Source organism: Podarcis muralis, chromosome 2 (genome assembly GCF_964188315.1).
Source record: "Podarcis muralis chromosome 2, rPodMur119.hap1.1, whole genome shotgun sequence".
NCBI classification, from domain to species: Eukaryota; Metazoa; Chordata; class Lepidosauria; order Squamata; family Lacertidae; genus Podarcis; species Podarcis muralis.
The window spans coordinates 40127933-40151947 of NC_135656.1; the positions used below are offsets into that span (position 1 = coordinate 40127933).

Sequence of the window (24015 nt, forward strand, 5' to 3'; positions counted from 1 at the left end):
AGATCAGGCTGTTCTGATAAGGGAATCAACAGAAAGAATGCAGTAGAAAAGTGTGGGACAACACTTGCTTTGACCTAAGTTCTGTCTAGCCTCCCTGCCAACTAATCAGAATGAATGCTCATTAAATAGCCAACATCATCCAAACCCTCTGCAATCAAATAGGATGAATACTCAATAAACAAGTCGTCTGGAACTGCCCTAAGAGGGAATTTCATCCGATTATACCTGCTGATGTTCCCTCTTCTAAATAATTACAGGAGCCCTATCTTTCTTTTCAGATGGCTTCCTTACATATCTTTCTGCTGCCCACAAGAATGGAAACATTTAGCAACTTGGCCATGCTAAATTTGGGAGCCCTGGTCCCCAAAGCAGTAGCAATGCCTGAAATTCCTGAGCTTAGGAAATGTCAGTTAAAAAACCACATCCCTGTCCAAAACAAACAAACAAAAAGGAACACTGCCACATATTGCTCCTGTAATATCAGTTACCAGGAAAGTTAAAGGTCTAAACGGATTAGAGTGGTCTTAAATTTATTTCTGTGTAGGCAAGAGATTCTAAAAGGACAAGCAAAGGCTGAATACACACCATACATTTAAAGCACATTCCCTCAAAAAAATAAAAAATAAATCCTGGCTACCTGTCATGGGACCACAATTCCTAGCGCTCTTAAACACCACAGTTTCCCAGGATTCATTGTGGGTGAGGGGAGAGAGGTGCACTTTAAATGTGTTTTAAATGTATGGTGTGTATGTAGACAAAGAGGTAGTAGGAAGATCTTAATCCAAAGAAGGACATGGAATATTGGGCCAAACAGCCTTAAAAATCTGCCTTCAATATGAACAAGCCCTGAAGTTATGTATAAAACAGAGGGAGGCTATATTTAGTCGACAGGAGATCCAACTGCTGGTGCAAAAGGTCACCAAGAATAATTACTTCCTGTTTGGACCTGCTGTCCCGATAGGACACTCTGCCAAAATGCAAAAATTGTAGGACAGGATCTTGCCAAGGGCAGTGCTTTGGCATGGCGCCAGAGAGACAACAAGAGGCAATAAACAACAGAGGCATCTTCAGACTAGACAACTAAATAAACATTTGTGGCTGTTCTAGGGTTGGAGCTTGGTAATCCCATTGAAAAGAAAAACCACCTGAGATTTCAGCCAAGAAGTGGAAAAGCAGAAATGTGTACATGGAAATGTGTTTACTCAGTGCAGTGGGCAATGGGAACCCAACTGCTCCATCCTTGGCCCCAAGTCCCTTATAGATGGATAAGACAGATACAGGACTTTTTATTCCAGTCAGAACTCACTGGAACTCAGTTCCAGCACCTCTCAGGTGGGCACCATGGTCATTATAAGAGAACATGGGAGGCATTCATAGTGAGCTCTGGCACCCCCCTTTCCAGAAAAATAGCACCAGATAGACATGCTGTTGGACATATTGTGGCAAGTGGTGCCCACAGAATAGAGCCCAGTATATGCAGGTGTAACAACATATGAGCTGTTTGAATTTTCTCAGCAAGAAAGAAGTGACTTATTGAGAACCCAACAGAACCTAGCTACTTTGCCTGACAGCAGCCTTCAGAATGCTATACTCATTATAGGCCCATTTGGGAATCAAGGGATTTGTTGGCGATTTCTAATTACAGAGGGTGGATTTATAAGTGGAAGCCTTTAAGTTTCAAATGTATCTATCCAAATCCACCAAAATAACTCTGGCTGCACTCTCCAAACGAGCTGGGCTTGTAAGCTCATATGGAAAGGGCTTACTGTTTTTAAAATAGGATGGGTCAGTCTGTTATATCTTCAGCTCCTTTCTGAGATGCCTCATTGTTTATGCCAACATAGTAAGTGCAAAATGTTTCCATGAGGAACCAAGCTGATGTTTTGCTAAATTTACCTTGGTGGCCATGCTGATGAGCTGCCAGGTATCATCAGTCACTGAAGCACATGCTTCTGCTGTGTGGTGGTGCACAGACAGTGTTATAACAGTATTACACCAGACATGCAGAAATTTCCTTAGAGTGAGGAAAATGATGAAGATAAACATAGACATAAAAGTCTGATAGCTTAGGATGGTATATATTGGGAAGTTTCTTTATTTGATGTCACATCATTCATGCTTATCTTTCCATGTACCTAAAAATACAAAATATATATCAGCACCGAATGACACTAATTGCTAAAAAAAATCAGACACCTTTGTGTCATCTACCCCATTCAAATAAAACAAAGGAATGTTGCAATTTGAGATGCCTAAAATTTTAGGCTGAGATGACAAGAATAAGATCTGGCTCTGTCTGGTCCAGGAGCTTGCGCTGCACAAACACAAAAAATAATCAGATAATCTGTGTTCAGAATCCATCATTTGCTTGGGTGGAGGGAAGGGAGCACATAAGGCTGGATTCAGTCTCCCTTCCTCAGTCCACTCCATGAACAGACAATTGGCAGTTCTGAATACTAACAGACTAGCTTCAGAATCAAGCTCTCAACTCAAGGAAAGAGGCACGCAGTTGCCCTTCTGCACACACTTTTCTTTGTATTTGATCAGGGCATAAGACACAATCCTATGCTCACTTACTTGGGAGTAAGCTTCATCGAACTCATTGGGGCTTACTGCCAAGTAAAAACATGCATTGGATTGGACTGCATGACATAGGCCGCCCACAATAAACATTGTGTGCATGCAGATCCCATAAAGGAAAGAACATCAGTATAGAAAACAGGGAAGACACATCAAATAGAAGATAGCTAAATTCGTGTGCAGAGCATGCTTTAATAAACGAAAATATAGTCATATCTTCAAAAATAAACACCTCAAAATTTCATAAAAGTGCAACAGAGCAAACCTCCCCTAGACATACTTCTTTAGTAATTTCCCATCCCCCCACGCAATGTCTTGAGGGTTAGCTCCAGCCTATGTATATCCCACCAGCCTCATTGTGTTGGGGAAGGTCTTCCTCATCCCCATGCATTTCTCCTGGTCAATGAAGAGTGTATTTGCTTTGACAGCCAGGTCATGTTCTAGATTGGCTTTGGTGTGAACCAGTGCCTGGAGCGTATCTTCTGCATCTCTTAGCCTCTGCTGAAGGTCCTGGATGGTGTCATCAATTTCATACACTTCGTTCACAAGGCTGCATGGAACATAAGAAAGAATGTTAGCAAGTTCTCTGCTTTCCATTTTTCTAGGGAGTCCTCCCTTCCATGTTTCTAGCCACACTGGTACCCTCCAGATGTTGTTGGACTCCAAATCCCCAATCAGCATGGCCAGTGGTCAGGGGTGATGGGAGCTGTAATTCAACAATCCCTGGAGGGGTTGGCTAGTGAATCTTCCGTCTGCTTCTTGGTGGCATCCAATACAAAATAAAATAGTTGTGATCTCCTTGCTCAGGATAGAGCTCAGCAGGCTCTCTTTCCATTAGGGAGCGAGCACAGTACTTTTTAGCAAAGTCGTAAATAGTCCTTTCCCCCATGAAATGAGCAAGACAAAACTTTAGAGTGAATTACGGAATAAGTCCATGCGACAGGCTGTACCACTTAGGGGGGAAAGAGGAAAAAAAGAAAGAATGGAAAGCTGTGGTTTCCTGTTCTCATTTTGGCATTCTGGTTTGTCAGTGTGTGTTTTTTATGGGGTTCACATTCCTCTGACAACTAATGTGAGTAGGCAAAACCCAGCAGAATTCACAAATTAAAGAGTGGTGAATAAATGAAAGGTAAATAAAAGTACTCAGTGTGCCAAGGGGGCACTCTAAGGTGAGGCCCATTTGTTTCCAGTTAGTGAACCTTAGAATACCAATGTTGGTTTAGACGAACAATCCATTTAGCCCTGTTTCCTGTCTCCAGCTGTGGCCGGTCCAAGGAGGTCAGAGGAAATGTGCAAGAAGAAACAGTCGTTCTTTGTTACTGCTATATAAGATGGAACCAGCTGATCTAGAATTCATTCACAATACCTAACCAGTCAGAAAGTCAGGATAACCTGAATATGCGCTTGCATCTTCTGGCTGTGGGTTAGATCCAGAATAAGTTAGATGCTCACAGGCCTCACTTAAATCCACTAAGGAAGTTAACATAAATATTTGCAACTAGAAGAGCAACTCTAGGAAGGGTTAGGAAAGTGCAGAAATGTTAAGGTGGGGCACCCCCCCTCTTTTTGCTGCGTCAGCTCCAGCAGTGTTGTTCCATTTGGAGCTGTGCTTTTATCTAGCTGGTAGAGGGATAACTGCACTGCATCCTAACTACCATCACTTAGCCATCAAAATAGGGGATAGAAGGTGGATGTGCAGCCTTAGACAGGATCTAACCCTATGTGTCTCCCTACATCAATTGCAGAGTTTGGGTCCGATTAATATCTTCCTAGTCTGTGCACACACACACACAAAATGTGATGACGTAGACCAGGCATAGGCAAACTCAGCCCTCCATATGTTTTGGGACTCCAACTCCCATCATCCCTGACTACTGGTCCTGTTAGCTAGGGGTCATGGGAGTTGCAGTTCCAAAACATCTGGAGGGCCGAGTTTGCCTATGCCTGAAATAGACAATTAAGTTCAGAGGACTAGTCGGCTTTGCTGGCTGAATTAATGGCAAGTGGAGATATAAGGGTTAATTTAGAGGTGACATACAAGTGCATATAACAAAAAGAAAAGCTGCAAAATCACTGGTCTGGAAAAGCCTAAGCACCCCTCTCAGTCTCTACCATTGATCCAGTCCCAGTCATGTCTCTCCCCAGAAGCAGCATTTACTGTTTAAAGCAAGGGTTGTTGGGGTAACACTGCATGGAATTACGTGCATTACATCTTGTTTGGCCCAGGACCAAACTGGACTTCTGCAGGAAAATATGCTGGCTTTCACAGATGATGTGAGTAAATATACTCCTTCATCTGTCCAAGAGGATTCGTTGTTTCCAGAAAACAAACACAAGACAATCTAGCATTTTAATTCTTAGCAAAAGGACCCATCTCATGCAAAGAGATGTGTGATTGAAGTTCCTGTTGATATTGGTGAGCACTGACGACACCTTCAACATTGCATGGCAGGGGACAGTCATAACGGCCCAAGACCACACCAGAGCAGATGGAGAATTTGTTTCAGTGCTTTGTTTCCAGCAGAGGAAGGAGGAAAGTATTCCAACAAGTTTCCTGAGAAGGTACAAAGGCCTTGCGGAAGGTCATTGCACTATTACCATAAGCCCAGGGAGCTAATTCATCTGCGGATGATTTATGAATGCGGTTCATCCAAATGTGTCGCTGGACCCTTGATGCCTCTAGGCATAAAAGACTGTAGACATCAAAGGAGAGCTGGTAGGGCTGGTTACTCAAGGGAGGGACTGCAGCTCAGTGGCAGAGCACATGTTCTGCATGCAGGATGCCACAAGTTTAGTTTCTGGTGCCTGCAGTTAAAAGGATGAAGTGATGGGAAAGATCTCTTGGAGTGCCACTGTCTGTCAGAAGATACAATACTGGGTAAGATGAACAATTTGCCTGTACTGTAGTATGTGGCTGATTCCTATGTTCCTATTTTCAAAGGGCATGGAAGGCTGTAGCAATTTATGAGACTCATCAAACAGCATCACATTCCTGCCTTCCCCACAATGAAGCAAGATGGCTGCCTTTGCTTACCGTAATTGGGCAGAGTCCCGGCAGAGTTCTATGTTGGGTCTACGCAAGCGCTCATCCAGACGTGTTTGGGCAACCTTCAAGGAACACCCTTTGTCCTTGATGGCCTTACGAAGTGCTTCTATAGTCATCTCTGTCTCAAAGATTTCTTGTAGAGTCTGAAAGTTGGAGGAATAAGGGGTTTGAAAACCCAACAACAAATGTCTTCCTGTCTTAAATACAGAATGTACATTAGTAGAGATTTCCCCCACTGCATGTTTTATTATTATTGCACTTCTGTAATAAAACCTGAATCCATCCAGAAGCTGGTGTGTTGACTCAATAGAGTTCCCCAGACTTAGTGCAGTGACTCATTGACTCAATGGTCTTCCATCTGAAAGCCCCTTGAATAACTCTCTAAAAGCAGTGGATCCCCAAGAATAATGAGGATACTCATCTCAAGAATTATACAGCATAGAACAGTCTGCCCCAATCTGTTGTCCTCAATACAAATCTGAGGTTCTGCACCCACTAACAAAAATCCTGGCTATGCCCATAACTTGGAGATGAGTTCTTTTGAGGACAGAGTGAAAGAATATGGCATGTTTAGCTGACCAGAAAGAAGACTGGGGAACAAGAAAAAACAAATATTGTGCTTCTCAGGAAAGGATGAAAGAGAAGATTTATGTTGAACATTCAAGAAGAACTTTTTAATTGCAATAACAGATTTACTATGGAAAAAGCTGCCTGGAGACTATGGAATCTTCAACACTGGAGGCTTAAAAATACATGTTTTTTTCCCCTCTTCTTCTACTCTCCCACAACCCCCATGTTGTGGGGGAGGAGTTCCTCTTCAAGGCATGAACTCTCTATGGACTCTTTCCAGCTCTATGTTTCTGAGATTAAACAATCTAATTACTGTAGAAAAGCCACATCAATTCATTATCTCACTTTGCTCACCCAGGGGAAAAAGGGAGGACCTTCACCAAGTGTTGCTGTCTCCCTTTAAATATATTTTCAGCATGTAGCTGTCAGAGTCCATCTGGATCAGGCCAATGGCCCATCTAGTCCAGCATCCTGTTCTTACAGTAGCCAAAAACATGCATGTGGGAAGCCCACAAGCAAGACACCATCATAAGAGTCCTCTCCTGCTGTTGTTAATCAGCAACTGGGATACTGCGTCCAACAGTGGAGATAAACCATAGACATAATGACTATCAGCCATTGATAGACTTATCCTCCCTCAATTTGCCTGAGTCCCTTCCAAAGCCATGTAAGTTGGTGGTCGTCCCTATTTATTGTGGGAGAAAGATCCACAACTTAACTATAAGAATGTACCATTTGGATGCCCCTGCTAATACAGAGAGCCAGAAGATTACAGACCTCCTCAACAGACTGGACAGTACTCCTTTCTGTTCTGGAAAATGTTTTTTATAGTGAAATTCAAGTAATAAAAAATGCAATCCTGTGGATGTCTAAGCCCCACTGAGTTTAATGGGACTTGCTCCCAGGTAAGTGTACATTTAACCAAGCAGCACACATCCACCCCCCCTCCAGACAACAAGTTTATTCCCAGAACAACCCTGTGAGATAGGTTAGTCTGACAACTAGGGAATGACTAAACAGCACCCATTGAGTTTCATGGCTGAGTTCGGATTTTAACCCAGATCTTCCCAATTCTACACTCTAACGACAACGCCACACTCAAATGCTGCCTTAATCCATAAAATAGGACACAAAACATAAATCCATTTGAAACATGCCTTGTAAAATAAGCAGGAATCATGTTGATGTTTTGGAGGGCTGGTGGAGGAAAGGTTGGATTTAGGCTTCTTACTCCCCACCCAAAATTGCTCAGTACAATGATAGCTTATTGTTCAGGGTTTCAGAACTGCAGCCCTAGCTGCTGTGTGTATACACTGTTGCACAGGTGTGGGGGACGCCTTGTGAAGGCATCATGCAATTCCTATGCAATTTATTATGCTTTCAATGCTGGGCACATAGAATCAAGGATTTGTAGCAGATCTGCAGGAGGTTGGAGAAGGCTGTGGTGTGTGCCACAAGCTGATAGCAGGCACAAAGAAGAGCAACAGTAGCCAATCACGTGCAGTCCTGCAATCACGTGCAGACTCCCACCAACCCCAGCCAGCCTAGCCAACAGTTTTGGATGCCTCGAGCTGTAGTCCAGCCACATCTGGGGGGCACAACATTGGCTTAGCTCCAGACAATTCATGCAAGCAGGCAGGGGAAGGCAGTTAACCCCAAACTGAAAGTTTGGAAATGAATCCCACCTTAGCCAGATGCGCCTGGATCTTGTTTTTGGCATCAGCCGTTTCAGAGATGCGGTTGGTAAAGGCGACATTCACTTTGTTGAATTGGTTCCACATCTCATTGGCAGTCGTCACGAGCAGTGTTTCAATATCATCCCGGAGTTTGCCGGAGGCAGCCCGCTCGCTCTGGGAGCGCATAATGTTATCATCAGTAAACTTGGCCCAGGATTCTGGCACAGAAATCCTGGGAAAGCACAAAAAGAGACAAACAAAAGAGTTTGTACACATCGTTTGCATGGGACTTCCTGAAATAATAAAGCCTGGAGGATACAGAAGGAATACCAGATACATTTGCAATATATTGCACGCTTTAACATTTCCACGAGTACTAGTTGGACTTTTGTTTTGTTTTTTAAACAAGTGCACTGTAACTGCTTTTAAGTAGATTTTCTGGATGCTAATTCTGGAGCATCTTTTTAGATTACTTGTGGAATTCGGGATGGGAAATAGGGAGGGAAAGGGGTTTAAATGAAGAAGAAGAAGAAGCAGAAGCCAGAAACACTAACGTTGCATTTGTGTCTCCATTCCATTTCCCCTCCCACCCACATTTTGCCTCCACACCCGCAACAGCCAGCCAGCATTCTGTGGCTACTGAGCAGGCTCAGTTTTTATTGGGCTGCTTGAGGTTTTCTTCACCTCTCACCTTAGATTCCACCCCACCCTTCTGCAAACCTGGGGCTATCCCAAGCCTACTGATACCTCTCCCCTTGTGCATGGATTGTGCCATACGCAACAGCACTTACAGCCTGATCTTTGGAAACAGAGTGAATAACAGATGGATTGCTTAGGACAGCTCAGATGGTTAGAGCATGGTTGCTGATAACACCAAGGTTGCAGGTTCGATCCCTGTAAGGGACAGCTGCATATTCCTGGGTTGAACCAGATGATCCTCAGGGTCCCTTCCAACTCTACAGTTCTATGCTCCCAAACCAGTTTGGGGCTCAAACACACATGTGTTATCATCTGTATCAGGCGATGGTCTTCATGGATGAGGTATCAGAGGAAACCTGACATCGCCCAGTGTCAGCTGTAGCACAATACTTGTTTCTGTTGACATGCCTTCTACAGCTAGATCTGGTGCTTGTACACCAAGCTCCAGGCGATACTTACGTGGCATCGACTCGCTCGACGCCTCGATAAAAGGAAATGCCATCAGATGTGTTCCTGAGATGGTGGCACTTGTCATCGATTCGTTGAGCTGCTTGCTTGTCACTCAGGTCTTTCTCCAGTTCATGCTGGGCTGCCCTATTGGCTCTGTAATAAAATGGGTCAAAAGATGCTCAAGGGAAAAGAACCTGAGTAGTTATAAAATAAATAGCCACACACACACCCCGAGACCACCTTCTCAACCTTCTATTTTTCCCCCTTCATGACAATGGTATGATGTTCAGTTTTAAATCCTTACTTCATGTTTATGGCATTCCTATGATAAACAACTCCAGTATTGTATTGGCAGATCTGACTGCATACATCATCAACTTGTGTAATAGGGCACAAGCCAGAGGTTATAATCCTGGCCTTACACCATGCATTCATCTCCTGTAGAGACAGCACATTTTGCACTTGGAACATAGATATGGTTTCTCTATAGACAGTAAATCTTCTGTAAAGAAGTTAACATCTCATGCAGTGTCTGGTCAGACACTGAGCATTCAGGCAGAAGAACTTAAGACGATTCCGTACATTATTACTAGGGCTGAGCCAAAGAAGCACATTGTTCTCTTTGAAGTGGCTTTATGGCAAGGGTGTGGAACTTTCTTGAGACTGAGGACCACTTTCCCTTCTGGGGGCCACATGCCCATGGGTGGGTGGGGCCAAAGGTTGACAGAGCAATGAGTGTAAATGTTAGCTTTGTGCAGTAGGCTGGTATCTTTACACTCGGCCTTATCTGTCCTCCATACAGGGAAGCATTATCAGAGAGCAAGGATACATACAAGCCGGGAAGAAGTGCTCCAGGTGGGTGCAAAAGTCGGTCAGTAGGGGTGGGCGGCTGAGGAGTGGTGGGGGGACTGGGGGGACTCCAGAAGGCAATATAGAAAGGCTTGGAGGTCTGCATTCACCCTCATGGACCCGAGGCTCCCCTCTCCCCTGTTTTACACCATCATATAGCCAAACATTTCAATTCCACCAAAGTGCCAATTCCATACCAAAGTTGTATGCAGGTGGATATTTGGCACAGATGAAATTGCAAATGCTGCAGCAAGTACAAGCACACATGTGATGTGCATACACACATGTACCCACTGTGTACACACATCTAGCAACCCTGGCCTAATCAGCTTTTCAGCATAAGTGTGTGTGGTGTCTGCATAATATGTGTTTGTTGTGAAAACCACTAATCCAACACTCCAGAACGTGATTTTTTTAATTAGAAAATGTTGTACTTTGTAGGATAGATAGTTAAAACTTGTTGACTAATTTTATGGTATCTATATCATTTTTTAAAATGTGGGCCTGATGAAGGAGAACATCAGCTGCTTTATATTGAACTAAAACAAGCTTCAGTAATCTGGATGGGAGACCACTGGGAGTCCCACCTAGGAGCAGGATATGAATATTTTTTTAAAAAATCTGTATTTTTGCACTTCACTTTTTTCAACAGTAACCATAACTGGGAATGTTGAAAAACAGTTCACTTTAGCAACGAGTGGCAGATGTCTCTTGTAAAACTTAACAAGTTCAGTATATGTGGAGAGACATCTGGATCAAATCTGTGCACTGCTATCGGGGTAGCTCTTTGGGCTGCTGGAGATTATTTATTGTCCTGATTTCCCTTGCCTTTCTCTCTGCTATATCTATCCCTTCTGATTGGTTGGATTCAGATATCATGCAAAACTAAGCTTAGTGTGATGAGTACAAGCCCGTGAGCCCTGGGTTTGTGCATCCCCCCTTCCCCTCTGGCACGGCTACATGGAAGAGATGAAAAGCTTCTGCTTCCATTAAACAGTTAAGTGTTATGTCTGAACCCTAAAACTGTGGTTAATCTTCACTATGGTTAATGGAACCAAGCCAGCTTTGTAAACCATAGTTTCACATTCTTTTAGTTCCCTGTTCCTATAAGGTGGCATGCACACTGGATTTGGCAAGCTGTTCTCCCATAGGGAATTTCCATTATCCCCCTAGCTAAAGAGCTAACTTCCAGGGTCCTCTTTACTCTTGCACATATGCCTTTTAGTATGTATGTTTAGAAGGCAATTTTGTAACTCTCCCAGACATTTGGTTTCTTTCTGGTCTTGTTGAATGAAAAGGCCAAGAAGCATATTGGAGACTTTTCTCCCCCTCAAGTTGCACTACAGGGAAAACGGATGAGGTGCTTGCATCAAAATTTGTTTTTAAAGATCTTTTGAGAAAGGTGGAGATTAAAATTTTCCTTACGCAAGTTGGGCCGCTGTCTTACCCAGGTATCTTCTCATTCTCTCTTGGCATGATAGGATGACGTCAACCTCCTGATCAAGTTACAATAGCAAAAAATCCTGTCAACATTTCCCTTGATTAATGAAGGATAATGTGAATTACAGTTTTAAAATCCACTCCTTTATGGCCTCCTCAAGCATCGGAAGAAAAATGCAATTCAAGATGGTTAGTAGTTTGCCATTCTATTAGCATGGGAGTAATCAATGTTGTGCCCTCCTGTTGTTGCTGGAATACAAAACTGTATCATCACTGACCATTGGATATACTGGCTGAGCTACTGGGAGCTGGAATCCAGCAACATCTGCAGGGCATCACATTGGCTATCCCTGTTCCAGTAAAAGAGTAAGTGGTCCTCCCTTTTAAGATTGTTTGGAAAGGACCAACGGAAATTCCTTTCTATTTGTTGGGTCAGATTGGTAGGTGGGCACTGCAGGGATTCACATTTTGGAATTCCCTTCCGCAAAAGTCTCAATTTGCAGACTGGTAATACAAGGTCTTCTTAAGACCACTGCATGCTCAGAATAACTTGAGTCATCAGAAGTATTCTTTTGGACTGGAGAGCCGTTCCCCCCTTGATATTTGCAATAACTGACTAGGTAAAGGTAAAGGTACCCCTGACAGTTAAGTCCAGTTGTGAACAACTCTGAGGTTGCGGCGCTCATCTCGCTTTACAGGCCAAGGGAGCCGGCGTTTGTCTGCTCCACAGTTTTTCCGGGTCATGTGGCCAGCATGACTAAGCCGCTTCTGGTGAAACTAGAGCAGCACACAGAAATGCAGTTTATCTTCCCGCCGGAGTGGTACCTATTAATCTACTTGCACTTTTTGGCGTGCTTTCGAACTGCTAGGTTGGCAAGATGGGAGCTCACTCCGTCGCTGGGATTCGAACCGCTGACCTTTTGATCAGCAAGCCTAAGGCTCAGTGGTTTAGACCACAGTACCACCCGCGTCCCTTATAATAACTGACTAGAGCTTTCTAATTTTAACTCTTGCCATGTTTAATTCTTTTCACCCTTTACATTGTATAATAATTGCATTTCATGATATATTATATCTCTGAGCATACATGTTGTAAGTTGCTTTGAGAAGCTTGCCAGAAATTCAACATATAAATTAAGGCTAGTAATTTTAATGCTAATGTGACAAGACAGATGGGCCATTTGCTTTTTGCTCATACAGAAGGCTTGGTCCCCAATACAGGAGTGATGAAAGTGATTCTGCTTCTCATTTTCAATACAGTGGGCATAGCCAATTTCTTGACTGTGCAAAGAAATCCAAACTGTAACCAATCCAGTGTTTGTTACAAAAGGTGAATGAGCAAACTAGCCTATAGATCTGTCCTGAGCAGTGGTGGTTAGTACAGGGTAGAGAACCTTGCACACATGCTTCTTCCTTTACTATCCACTTAAGAACATAAGAACAGTCCTTATGTAGGATCAGGCTATTGGCCCAACTAGTCCAGCATCCTATTTTTACAGCAGTCAACCAGATGCTCCCAGGAAACCTGCAACCAGGACCTGAGTGCAGCAGTACTCTCCCCTTCTGTGGTTTCTAGCATCTGGTATTTAGAAGCATACTGCTTGCAACATTGGGAGTAGAACCATCATCATGGTTAGTAGCCTTTGGTAGCCTTATTGTCTATGGATTTGTCTAATTGTCTGTGATACATTCTCAGCAAACCAGAGTCAATTTTGCTTGACTTTGGTTTCCAGAAACACATTTAATGTCTGAAGCTCTCCTGATACCCACATGCCTTGGCTCTGGCAAATGAAGAAACAGGCAGCTCCCAAGGACTGGATTTTTCCATGTGGCGCTCCCTATTGGAAACTCCTTATTTCCTTTGGATGACAGCATCCTCCAGATAGCTTGTGGCGTCCAGCTGTGCTGTAGGTTGCTTGCTTTCATGAGCTAATAAGCACCTTGGAACAAATGACAGTAGGGCTTGGCCGGTGCTATTTCTAAGGGAACAAAATTTGTGCTCTGGACAGAGTGGCAGGAACATTGATGGCTTGGAAATGGGCTGGTGCTGCTGTTATTGACGTCAGTGTGAAATCTTCCATCGATGATCATGGGAGGTGACACAGGATTTTAAAATAACATTGTGAGAAGGGACTCTGCATTGCCCAATTACCTTTCTTGCCGGGAAATGTTGTGATGAAGGAAACACCATGCAGAAGACCTGAAGCACCTCAATAGTCAGCAAGGGTGGGCCAGAACTGAGCTACATTGAGAAGTTCCTGATCCAGAATCTGAGCTCAATGTTCTCCAGCAGGACTAGCACTGTATGCATGTACCATATGTTTGAGGGGAATCAGTAATTATAGGACAAATCTTTATCAGAGATCACAGGGAAAAGATGTCACAGGAAGAAAATGAAAGATAAGCAGACAGTTCATGTGGCAAGGAACACTAGTGGTGGTGGATGAAGAAGTAAACACTGGAGAGAAGGCAGTGCAAATACAGGAAGACTAAGAGGCAGGATGTACCATGGAAAGCAAGGCTGGGAGGCACATCCAGGCTAGCACTGATAAATACAAAATTGTTCTTCCTGCCTGATTGGGCTCCAGCGAGGTTCCTAAATACTGTCCAGGAACTACTGGAAGAACAAAAATAAATCACAGACAGGCTGCTGCTGAACTGATTCGGATGGTGGACTGCCTAGTCAGTACTTTGCTATCCTCCATTTCCATACTAGTTGCCTCTCTACTAAAAATATATTTCAACATGCAGCACTATAGCAATATACTCGCTGGGCATTTATCCCTTGTAATAGGATGCTACACTTATTTCCATGCTTATTTCTCATATGCCTCCACTCCTCAACTTTCAATGGCTGAGGTTAATGTGTATCAGTTTGAAGTTACCTCTGCGTAGCCAGCAAAGGCTTGATGTGGATATTCCTGACTTTTTTTATTCTGTACCTGCTCTTGACCCTGAAGACAAGCATTTAAGTGAAGTACACTGAAATGCTCCTCCTCTCTGTATTGTTAACAGCTGGAGAAAGAGATGACAAGGACAGCACCGTTCAGACCCAGTGCCAGATTTACGTATAAGCTAAACAAGCTATAGCTTAGGGCCCCACTCTCTTGGGGGCACCAAAAAAATTAAAGAAAAAAACTGGATGTGCATTTCCAAAATATAAGATAAAAAACAAATAAAATGGCTTTATATACCTATTAGGTCCATAAATTACCATATAGCATATATTCAACAACAAAAAACACTGACAATTAGTTGTTGACAAAGGACAGCTGGACATATAAAGGGCCCCATTACCTTCAGTAGCTTAGGGCCTCATCAAACCTAAATCTGGCCTTGTGCAGACCACATTTAAGACTCCGAGACCTCCCCTGTTTTAAAGGTCAGGGTACAAACTCGGAGTGGGGAACCTGCAGTTCTCTAGAGATGCTGCTGGACCACAACTCTCATCATATGTGACCACTAGCCATGGTGGCCGGAGCTGATGGGAATTGGAGGTCCAACGGCATCTCACAGAACAAAGGCTTCCCAACCCTGCTATAAACAAACACTTGCATATATGTTCAAAGCTACTTACTATACAACATACCACTAGCCCACAGTTAAAAACTACAAATTTCATGTTATGTACTAAACGGGCAACTCACTGTCATTAGTTGTTTTTCCACATCATCATGAACAAGGTCAATGCCCATCCTCTTCTCTCGGTGAAGCAGACATTCCTGGGCTACCTGTTTGACATTACAGGGGAAAATGGTGAAAGTTATCTTTCTCTGTTTTTAGCATGTAAAGTGGTATAAAGTAGTATATTATGGAATAAAACAAGAACAGTAACTTATCACTGTTACAAGAACACCTTGCCCATCTGGCTAGGTTGCCCCAGCCTCTCTGGACGGCTTCCAACAAAATATAAAGGAAAATACATAAAACATTAAAAGCTTCCAGAAACAGGGCTGCCTTCAGATGTCTATGAAATGCACGGCTTGAACTTCAGCCGCGAAGCCCAGCCATAGATGCAGTAGGAGTACCAGTGTTTGAAAGGCAGGCTTCTTAAGCCTAACACAGCTCTGGTGTGCTCATTTGCCAAAAGAGAGAGCATATATTGATGATTTGGATCGTTGCCTAATAACCTCAAATGGGTTCAGGTGAACCCTAAGCAGAGTTTTGCATGGCTGTGTTTGCATGGCCCCTAGTAGTCTGAAGGTAAAGGTAAAGGGACCCCTGACCATTAGGTTCAGTCACGGACGACTCTGGGGTTACGGCGCTCATCTCGCTTTACTGGCCGAGGGAGCAGGCATACAGCTTCCAGGTCATGTGGCTAGCATGACTAAGCCACTTCTGGTGAACCAGAGCAGCGCACGGAAACGCCATTTACCTTCCTGCCGGAGCGGTACCTATTTATCTACTTGCACTTTGACGTGCTTTCAAACTGCTAGGTTGGCAGGAGCAGGGACTGAGCAATGGGAGCTCACCCTGTTGCGGGGATTTGAACCGCCAACCTTCTGATTGGCAAGCCCTAGGCTCTGTGGTTTAACCCACAGCACCACCTGCGCATTACTGCAACCCAGCCAGATGGGTGGGGTATTAATATAATAATCATCACCATCTGCCTGTTTACCTGGAGTTGCCCTTCTGTTTCTAATATGGCTCTTTCAAGTCGTTTCTTCATATCTGAAAGAGCATTTGTCTCCCCAATCATTCCATCAATCTCGTGGTTGAGCTCTGATTTCCAAAATATGATGTCATTGACTCGTTCTCCTAGATTTCTTGTTGATTCCGTTTGGGTTTTCCTTATCTGCTGGTCCTTGTCTTGAATCATCCGGGAAGTGTCCACCCTCAACCTCTCGGCATTGTGGCGTGATGCCTCTGATTCCTTGAAATTTGTTAGGTTAGCTCTATACCAGTCTTCGGGAGTGTACCTAGTGAAGAGTGCTGTTCTGTTGGAAACATAGGGGAGCATGTTGCATGGCGTGAGCCCTTGAGAACTCTTGGAGAAGGGGGCCAAAGTTGGAGTGATAGCAGCGACTTTGTAATAGGCACTAGGTCTCCAAGGAAGGCTCAAGCTGTGGGTCAGGGCATAGTGAGGGAATCTGTTCTTATAGCTCGATGCCATGGTGCTGATGGCCGGCAGAAAATTTGAGGGCGTTGGTCTTGGATGGGCATATGTTGCCGTCAAGGTAGAGCCTACAAGCTCCATGATTGAAAATGTCTATCCAATCAAGTTTCCTATATCAAAGAAGAGCTATAAAAATAAAACACATTTAATGAACACTTGTGCAGGTAGTCTAGAGAGGGTTCCTGTCTATGAGTGTCTAAGCAACCATGACCCCCATATATTGCTTTTCTTACCACTATGCACCCAACTCTAGCAGCATTTTGCTTCGTATAACAGAAAGTGGTACATTTCATACAAACAACTTCTCCAAAGAGGACAAACACACCTCTGGTCCAGTTCCATTGCAGCTCTCATGGCAACAAGGTGGTCAGTCCCATGATGAACCCAATTTTAATGCAAATTCATAGAAAAACAATGGGTTAATCTGGAGAGAGAGAGAGAGAGAGAGAGAGAGAGAGAGAGAGAGAGCGCACCTCTTTTGCTTTTGGACACTGAATTAACAAGCCTATTCTACTAGTCTCATTAGTGGGGTTTACACCTGCCATCTTACAGACCCCACTGTAGCATGTTATTAGACTTGTTTGTGGGAAACCCAGATTCAAATCCCCGTTCAGCTATGAAGTTCACAAGGTGTTATTGAATGAGTCACTTTCTTACCTAGTTATCTCACTGCATCAATGGCAATGACAATAGATGCAGCAATGACAAAGCGTAAGTATTGCAGATGAGGGAATTGTGGGCAATGGGGTGGGATAAGAGAGTGCAGTTGTCAGGGACTAGGCAGAGAAGGAATGGTGGAGACCACCTCCCCATCCTGACCCTTTCAGGGGGGAGGAAGAGGAAGACATTATAGACTTACAACAGGGGCTTGAGGGAGGTTGCAGCTCAGAGGCAGATGAGAGGGGAGGTTGGGAAATCATGGGAGAGCCAGAGCAACACCTGGCTGACACGTTGTCATTAGAAAGCATTCCAGACCCTCCATCTTCCAGAACCCGGAGAGCCTTAAAAGTAGGAGAGCAGAGAGCTCAAAGACAGAGGGCACTTAGCAGCACCCATAGAGGAAATGATGAGGATGACGACGAATGAGGAAATGGGAGAGGTGGTAGGTGGGGATTCACTCATGCCAACACCATTATCCAAGAGGCTGGGTTCTATAGCCTCTCTCTGTAAAGATTGAAATAAAAAAGGACTGTAAGAAACTTTTCCTTGTCTTTATACTTTCCTGGGCAACCAGCTGGGAGCTGCTGACAGCATCCTGACAGCAATATAAGTAAGGGGAGATGGGGAAGTTTCAGGCATGTGGGATTTTCTTTATTTCCCACCCTGGAATGCTGAGGTGCAGCAACTGGAGCCAGAGCTGCTTCTCAATTCAGAATGCTGAAGGAGATGGACCTTGTTCTTAAGGATGTCCACACATAGTTTGCTGTAGTTTGGGCTAATTCCAAGGGCTAATTGGTACAAAATGGATTCTCTCTCCCACATCTACTTTGCACAATCCATGTCCTAGAATCATAATAGAAGAGAAGAGTTGGAAGGGATCCTGAGGGTCATCTGGTCCCACCACCTGCAATGAAGGAATCCAGCCCACAGCCATCCCTGGGTGAGCTCAAACCACCAACCTTCCAGTTAACAGCCAGTTGCACTGGCCCATTGTGTCAAAGTGCATGTGCAGTTGTTTTCACAATCCCAGAAGTGAGACGTTTGCAAGCAAATCCCAATACAGGGGCTCTTTTTGAGTAGTCTGCCTATATATCTAGCAGGGGAAACCCACTATTTATATACATATAAATCATATTTACACCACAAATATAAATCAAGCTCTGCAATGTTGGCCCTGACTGATGGTGATGACATAGTAAAGGAAAGTCAACATAGCATAGCCAACTGTAATCTTGACCAGGTGGGGATATATATATATATATATAGATATAGATATAGATATAGATATATATATATATGCAGGTTTTGGTGTCCTCGGGTGTCTTCCCGTGTAAAAGTTGGGGTGTCTAGGCGACGTTTCGACGAGGTCTCACTCGTCATCTTCAGGCTGGTGCTTTCGGCTTCTTGTTACTGGAACAGAGCAGGATCTCAGTGTTTGAGTTCCTATAAATACTGTTGAGGGGTGTGGTGTATAGCCTCCAATGTTCTGGGCCGAGAGGAAGTTCCCAGGCTAGTGTGCCTTTTCTTCTTTTGTTCCTTAGTTGCTTGAGGGATATCTTGAGTGATTTCTTGAGTGATATCCTGAGTACCACTTAGGTGGGTCATTAGGTGTGGATTAGTTGCTAAAGCCTTTGTGTCTTGACCTCTTGAACTTTGTGAAGAGTTTTTCTGAGAAGATGGCTGTAGTTGTGCTCTGGCTTGGCTTCGTGTATAGGGGCGAGCTGTGGTTTTGTGGCCTGTGCCAGCCAGATCTGTGTAGGGATTGCAGGGGGGTGCAGCATCCGGAGGTGCCATCATGGTTTGGCTACTGGATGGTGTCTGTAATTTATCTGTGGAGAGGGTCTGGGTTTGGGTCTGGTGTGGTTGATTGGTGATGGCGTTCTGTGTGCCTCTGGATCTGGTGTCAGTTTTTGTGGGGAGGGCTAATTTCCAGATGTCTGGCAAGCGGGATGTGTCGTCACGCTTGTTCATGTTGTGAGGGTGTTTCTCTATCTCGATGGCTTCCATGATTATTCTCTTGTGGTGATGTTCCATGTTAGAGAGCAATTTGGAATCTGCAAAATTAATTTCGTGTCCTGTTTCTTTCATGTGTTGGAAAAGAGAGGAAGTTTTTTCTTCTTTTTTGACGGCATTCTTGTGTTCTGCGATACGTGCATTTATTCGTCTGTTTGTTTGTCCAATGTACGTGGCTGGGCAGACTTTGCAGGGTATTTCATAGACCCCTTGGTTTTCCAACTGGATTTTATCCTTGGGGTTTCTGAGGATATTGGCTATCTTTTGGTTGGCGCAAAAGGCTGTTTTGATATTGTGTTTATGGAGGATTTTGCTAATTTTATCTGTAGTGCCCTTGATATAAGGAAGGAGGGCCATGCCATTGTTTTCTTCTGTGTCTTGGTTTTTGGGGGGTGTTTCTTTTTGGATTAGCTTCGTAACCCTGTTTTGCTGGTATCCATTGGCAATTAACACATTTGAGAGATTCTGTAACTCAGTTGTCAAGTGGTCTTTGTCAGCCAGGCGTTTGGTTCTGGAGATGAGAGTCTTGGCTACGGAGATACAAGATACAAACAGATAGAAGGAGCACCTATGGGATCACCCCTCTCACCGGTCATCGCAAACCTGTACATGGAACACTTTGAAACCAATGCTTTAGACAAGTCAGAACACAAACCCAAACTTTGGCTCAGATATGTTGACGACACCTTTGTAATTTGGCCACACGGGAAGGAAAAACTGGACAGCTTCCTCACACATCTCAACAGCCTACACCCCAAAATACAATTCACTATGGAAATAGAAGCCAACAACCAACTTCCCTTCCTTGACGTCCTAATCTACAAAAAACCTGATGGCTCCCTAGGACACACTATCTACCGGAAAAAAACACACACCAACCGCTACTTACATGCACAATCACACCACCACCCTGCACAAATAAACTCCGTAGCCAAGACTCTCATCTCCAGAACCAAACGCCTGGCTGACAAAGACCACTTGACAACTGAGTTACAGAATCTCTCAAATGTGTTAATTGCCAATGGATACCAGCAAAACAGGGTTACGAAGCTAATCCAAAAAGAAACACCCCCCAAAAACCAAGACACAGAAGAAAACAATGGCATGGCCCTCCTTCCTTATATCAAGGGCACTACAGATAAAATTAGCAAAATCCTCCATAAACACAATATCAAAACAGCCTTTTGCGCCAACCAAAAGATAGCCAATATCCTCAGAAACCCCAAGGATAAAATCCAGTTGGAAAACCAAGGGGTCTATGAAATACCCTGCAAAGTCTGCCCAGCCACGTACATTGGACAAACAAACAGACGAATAAATGCACGTATCGCAGAACACAAGAATGCCGTCAAAAAAGAAGAAAAAACTTCCTCTCTTTTCCAACACATGAAAGAAACAGGACACGAAATTAATTTTGCAGATTCCAAATTGCTCTCTAACATGGAACATCACCACAAGAGAATAATCATGGAAGCCATCGAGATAGAGAAACACCCTCACAACATGAACAAGCGTGACGACACATCCCGCTTGCCAGACATCTGGAAATTAGCCCTCCCCACAAAAACTGACACCAGATCCAGAGGCACACAGAACGCCATCACCAATCAACCACACCAGACCCAAACCCAGACCCTCTCCACAGATAAATTACAGACACCATCCAGTAGCCAAACCATGATGGCACCTCCGGATGCTGCACCCCCCTGCAATCCCTACACAGATCTGGCTGGCACAGGCCACAAAACCACAGCTCGCCCCTATACACGAAGCCAAGCCAGAGCACAACTACAGCCATCTTCTCAGAAAAACTCTTCACAAAGTTCAAGAGGTCAAGACACAAAGGCTTTAGCAACTAATCCACACCTAATGACCCACCTAAGTGGTACTCAGGATATCACTCAAGAAATCACTCAAGATATCCCTCAAGCAACTAAGGAACAAAAGAAGAAAAGGCACACTAGCCTGGGAACTTCCTCTCGGCCCAGAACATTGGAGGCTATACACCACACCCCTCAACAGTATTTATAGGAACTCAAACACTGAGATCCTGCTCTGTTCCAGTAACAAGAAGCCGAAAGCACCAGCCTGAAGATGACGAGTGAGACCTCGTCGAAACGTCGCCTAGACACCCCAACTTTTACACGGGAAGACACCCGAGGACACCAAAACCTGCATACCTATACCCGTGAAAATCTACGAAAGCAAATATATATATATATATATATAGATAGATAGATAGATAGATAGATAGATAGATATGAGAAATTATATGGAAGTCACTGGTTTGCAACAAATATACTTAGCAAGAGAGATCACCCAAGGAGAGCTCTTTGACAGTGTCTTTTGAAAAAAACATAATAACATTTCTGAAGTTATCTTCAAAGCTCACCTTGGAGAATGTAACCACACAGAGAGATTATTGGCTCAAGTGACCGCAAGCTGACTTGCAGCCTATTGTCCTTTTCACTTACCTAATTGTATGCTAGTGGAAATCTAATATGCATTGCTATCTAATGTAAATACTTCAGCGTACATTATACACAATCCAGTAACAAACACAGAATAATCCATTCAGCGGAGGTAACCTTCACTTTGGTTACAAGAGTGGATTGTGGATATAGCAATGCCTCTCTAAGTTCATCAGGCAGGGTGATGGTTATTTAAAAACACCTTCATTTTCAACCTAAATATTTCCTTCATCAGCTTTTTCTTGGTTGTCTTCCAAGCCCATAGAGGACAAATGGTTCTAACGTACTCATAGTGGATGAGTTCTTTATGAGAACTCTTATCACATTCCATTCTGTGCTGGCTCCTTACTGCTTCACAAAACTTATTGTGCAGTTGTGGCCCCTTTGCATTTTTCTCACGTTTACTTGAGGGCTTTCCACCACACAGTTCCCTCTGCAATAGCCCTCTCATACCACCTGCTAATAAGCTAACTCCATCCTTTAAACTGGGAATGTGGAACCTGTGGCCCTTCAGTTGTTGCTGGACTCCAACACGCATCAGCCTCAGCCAACATGACCAATGGTCAGAAATGATGAAAACTGGAGACTCTTCCAATACATTTCATCCACTGTAATTTTCCTGTTGTACCTGTTCTGTGTTATCTGCTGCCCTTTAACCTTTATCTAGTTCATTAATATTACTTCTCTTTCTCCAACATGCATTTTTCTTCCACTGGGCACGGACTGAGGATGTGTTCTTACACTGATAAAGTTTGTCTTTTATTTTTTACATTATTTTATTACAGTATTTGGGAACAGAATGGGCTTAAGACATCTAAATAACAATAACTATACTGCTACAACTACAACTATTATTACTAAGCATGAGAGCACAATCCTACCCACTGTGCAATGGATTAATGTCTGCACTTATATTGTGCTTTTGCTGAGGCATGATTCTTCTTTAAAAAATGGACTCTGCTACTCTGTTCCAGGCACACTACTAAGATCTATTCATTGTCACATCCAGTGCATATTTAGGTCTTGGAAACAGAATAACATGGAGAAAGTGGTGAAGATGTTCACATGGCAGCAAATCCTCTTCCCACCTAAACAAATTATATTCCTTCTGTTACTTAAATCCCACACCTCTACATTTCTTCATGACCTAAACTTGACAATAAAGGTAATGAAAAGCTGTTTTCCAGCACTCCCTGCTCCCAATTAATATTACATATGTCTATATATCCTATTTTCCCTCCCATAACTTTCCACACCTCTGCCCTCCCCTTTTTACAGCATCCTTACCACCTATTGACAGTAAGTGGCTCTTTTGTGGTCTGTGCAGTGGATTATTATTAATTTGGGGGTGGCTCAAGAACACATTCTTTTGACTGCTTCTCCTGACCAGTTTCTCCATCCCTTTGCCTCCTTTCCCACAGGCAGATGCATCCCCCTGTCTCCAAGGAAGCCATCCTTCCTTGGAGGATAACTGGCCCTGCACCTAAAGTGAAGTAAGCATCTTCCGACTACTTCTTTGCTCAGTGTGCAACAGCCAGGGAGCAGTGGGGCAAAGTGTCCTGCCCAGGCAGTTTGTGTGTTCTGGGAAGCTGGTGGCTCCTTAGTAGACTTCTTCTTCTTCTTCTTCGCCCTACTGCTGCCAAACCTGCTACTCACCTGTCTGCAGGTTAGCTCTGAGGAAGAGAAGAGGACGGGCTGGAGGGGAGGGAGCCTCCAGTATACCCAGGCTGCTGCTCCCCAATGCCCGGGAGAAACATCTTCCTGCTCTTCCCTCCCACACAAGGCTTCTATCCCGCCCTCGCCCTTTGTGACACGCATCCTTCCAACACTTCCCATTGGTCCAAACGAGGGTGGAAGGGAAAGGAGGGGGAGAAGCGGGGACGGGCGTCGCTAAGGACTCAATAGCTGCCTAGTAACTCTATTCCCCTTCGGGGCGGGGCGGGGCAGGGGGGCAAGGTGGAAAGGGAAGAGAGAAAGGAAGGAGGGAGGGTTTTTCTTGAACCTGCAGCTCTTGTCACCCGCGCATGGGGGCTCGTCTCGTCCCGCAGCAACCAGGCTCTGTGAACAACTGCCGCGCCCCGTTGGCCATCCCTACTGCCCATTTTAAATGGGGAAAGAAAAGATCGTGTGTTACCTATGCCAACAGTGTCGTCCTCCAGATATGATAGAGATCTGAGGATATAAAGCGGGGGGCGGGGCAGAGGTTAGAACATCGGCAAGTTAAAAGCGCCTGTTGTATCTTGCTGTGTTCTGCCACGGTGTATACCGACAAAGTACTAAAAGTGTGCAGAAGGACGCCCCCGAAAGCGTGTATTGTGAGTGCCTGTTGTTGTTGTTTTATGCGCTGTCTTTACGCTAACAGCGACTCAAAGCAGTTTACAGATAAAATAACAGCTAAAAACATGTGCGCCGGGGAGGGGGGGAACCAATCATTAAACAATCAAT

The 24015-nt window shown here is 44.1% G+C and overlaps 1 protein-coding gene across 1 annotated transcript; it reads right to left on the minus strand.

Annotated features, from left to right (window-relative positions):
- Window positions 1–2066: 2066 nt before the first annotated feature.
- On the minus strand, window positions 2067–23350 carry TEKT3 (tektin 3). The gene is made up of 8 exons (XM_028717130.2): window positions 23227–23350; window positions 15929–16552; window positions 14958–15041; window positions 11296–11366; window positions 9031–9174; window positions 7882–8104; window positions 5615–5769; window positions 2067–3130 (listed from the first exon to the last, which is right to left on the minus strand). Exons 2-8 carry the CDS (start codon window positions 16505–16507, stop codon window positions 2914–2916), a joined length of 1473 nt encoding a protein of 490 aa, XP_028572963.2. The 5' UTR covers window positions 16508–16552; window positions 23227–23350; the 3' UTR covers window positions 2067–2913.
- Window positions 23351–24015: the final 665 nt, after the last annotated feature.

Coding starts and splice junctions, on each gene's coding strand:
- TEKT3 (XM_028717130.2), bottom strand. CDS start 16,507: ATGGAGCTTGTAGGCTCTACCTTGACGGCAACATATGCCCATCCAAGA. Junction 8,105..9,030: donor GTCGAGCGAGTCGATGCCAC/GTAAGTATCGCC, acceptor GTGCTTTCCCAG/GATTTCTGTGCCAGAATCCT. Junction 3,131..5,614: donor CGGGACTCTGCCCAATTACG/GTAAGCAAAGGC, acceptor TGTTCCATGCAG/CCTTGTGAACGAAGTGTATG.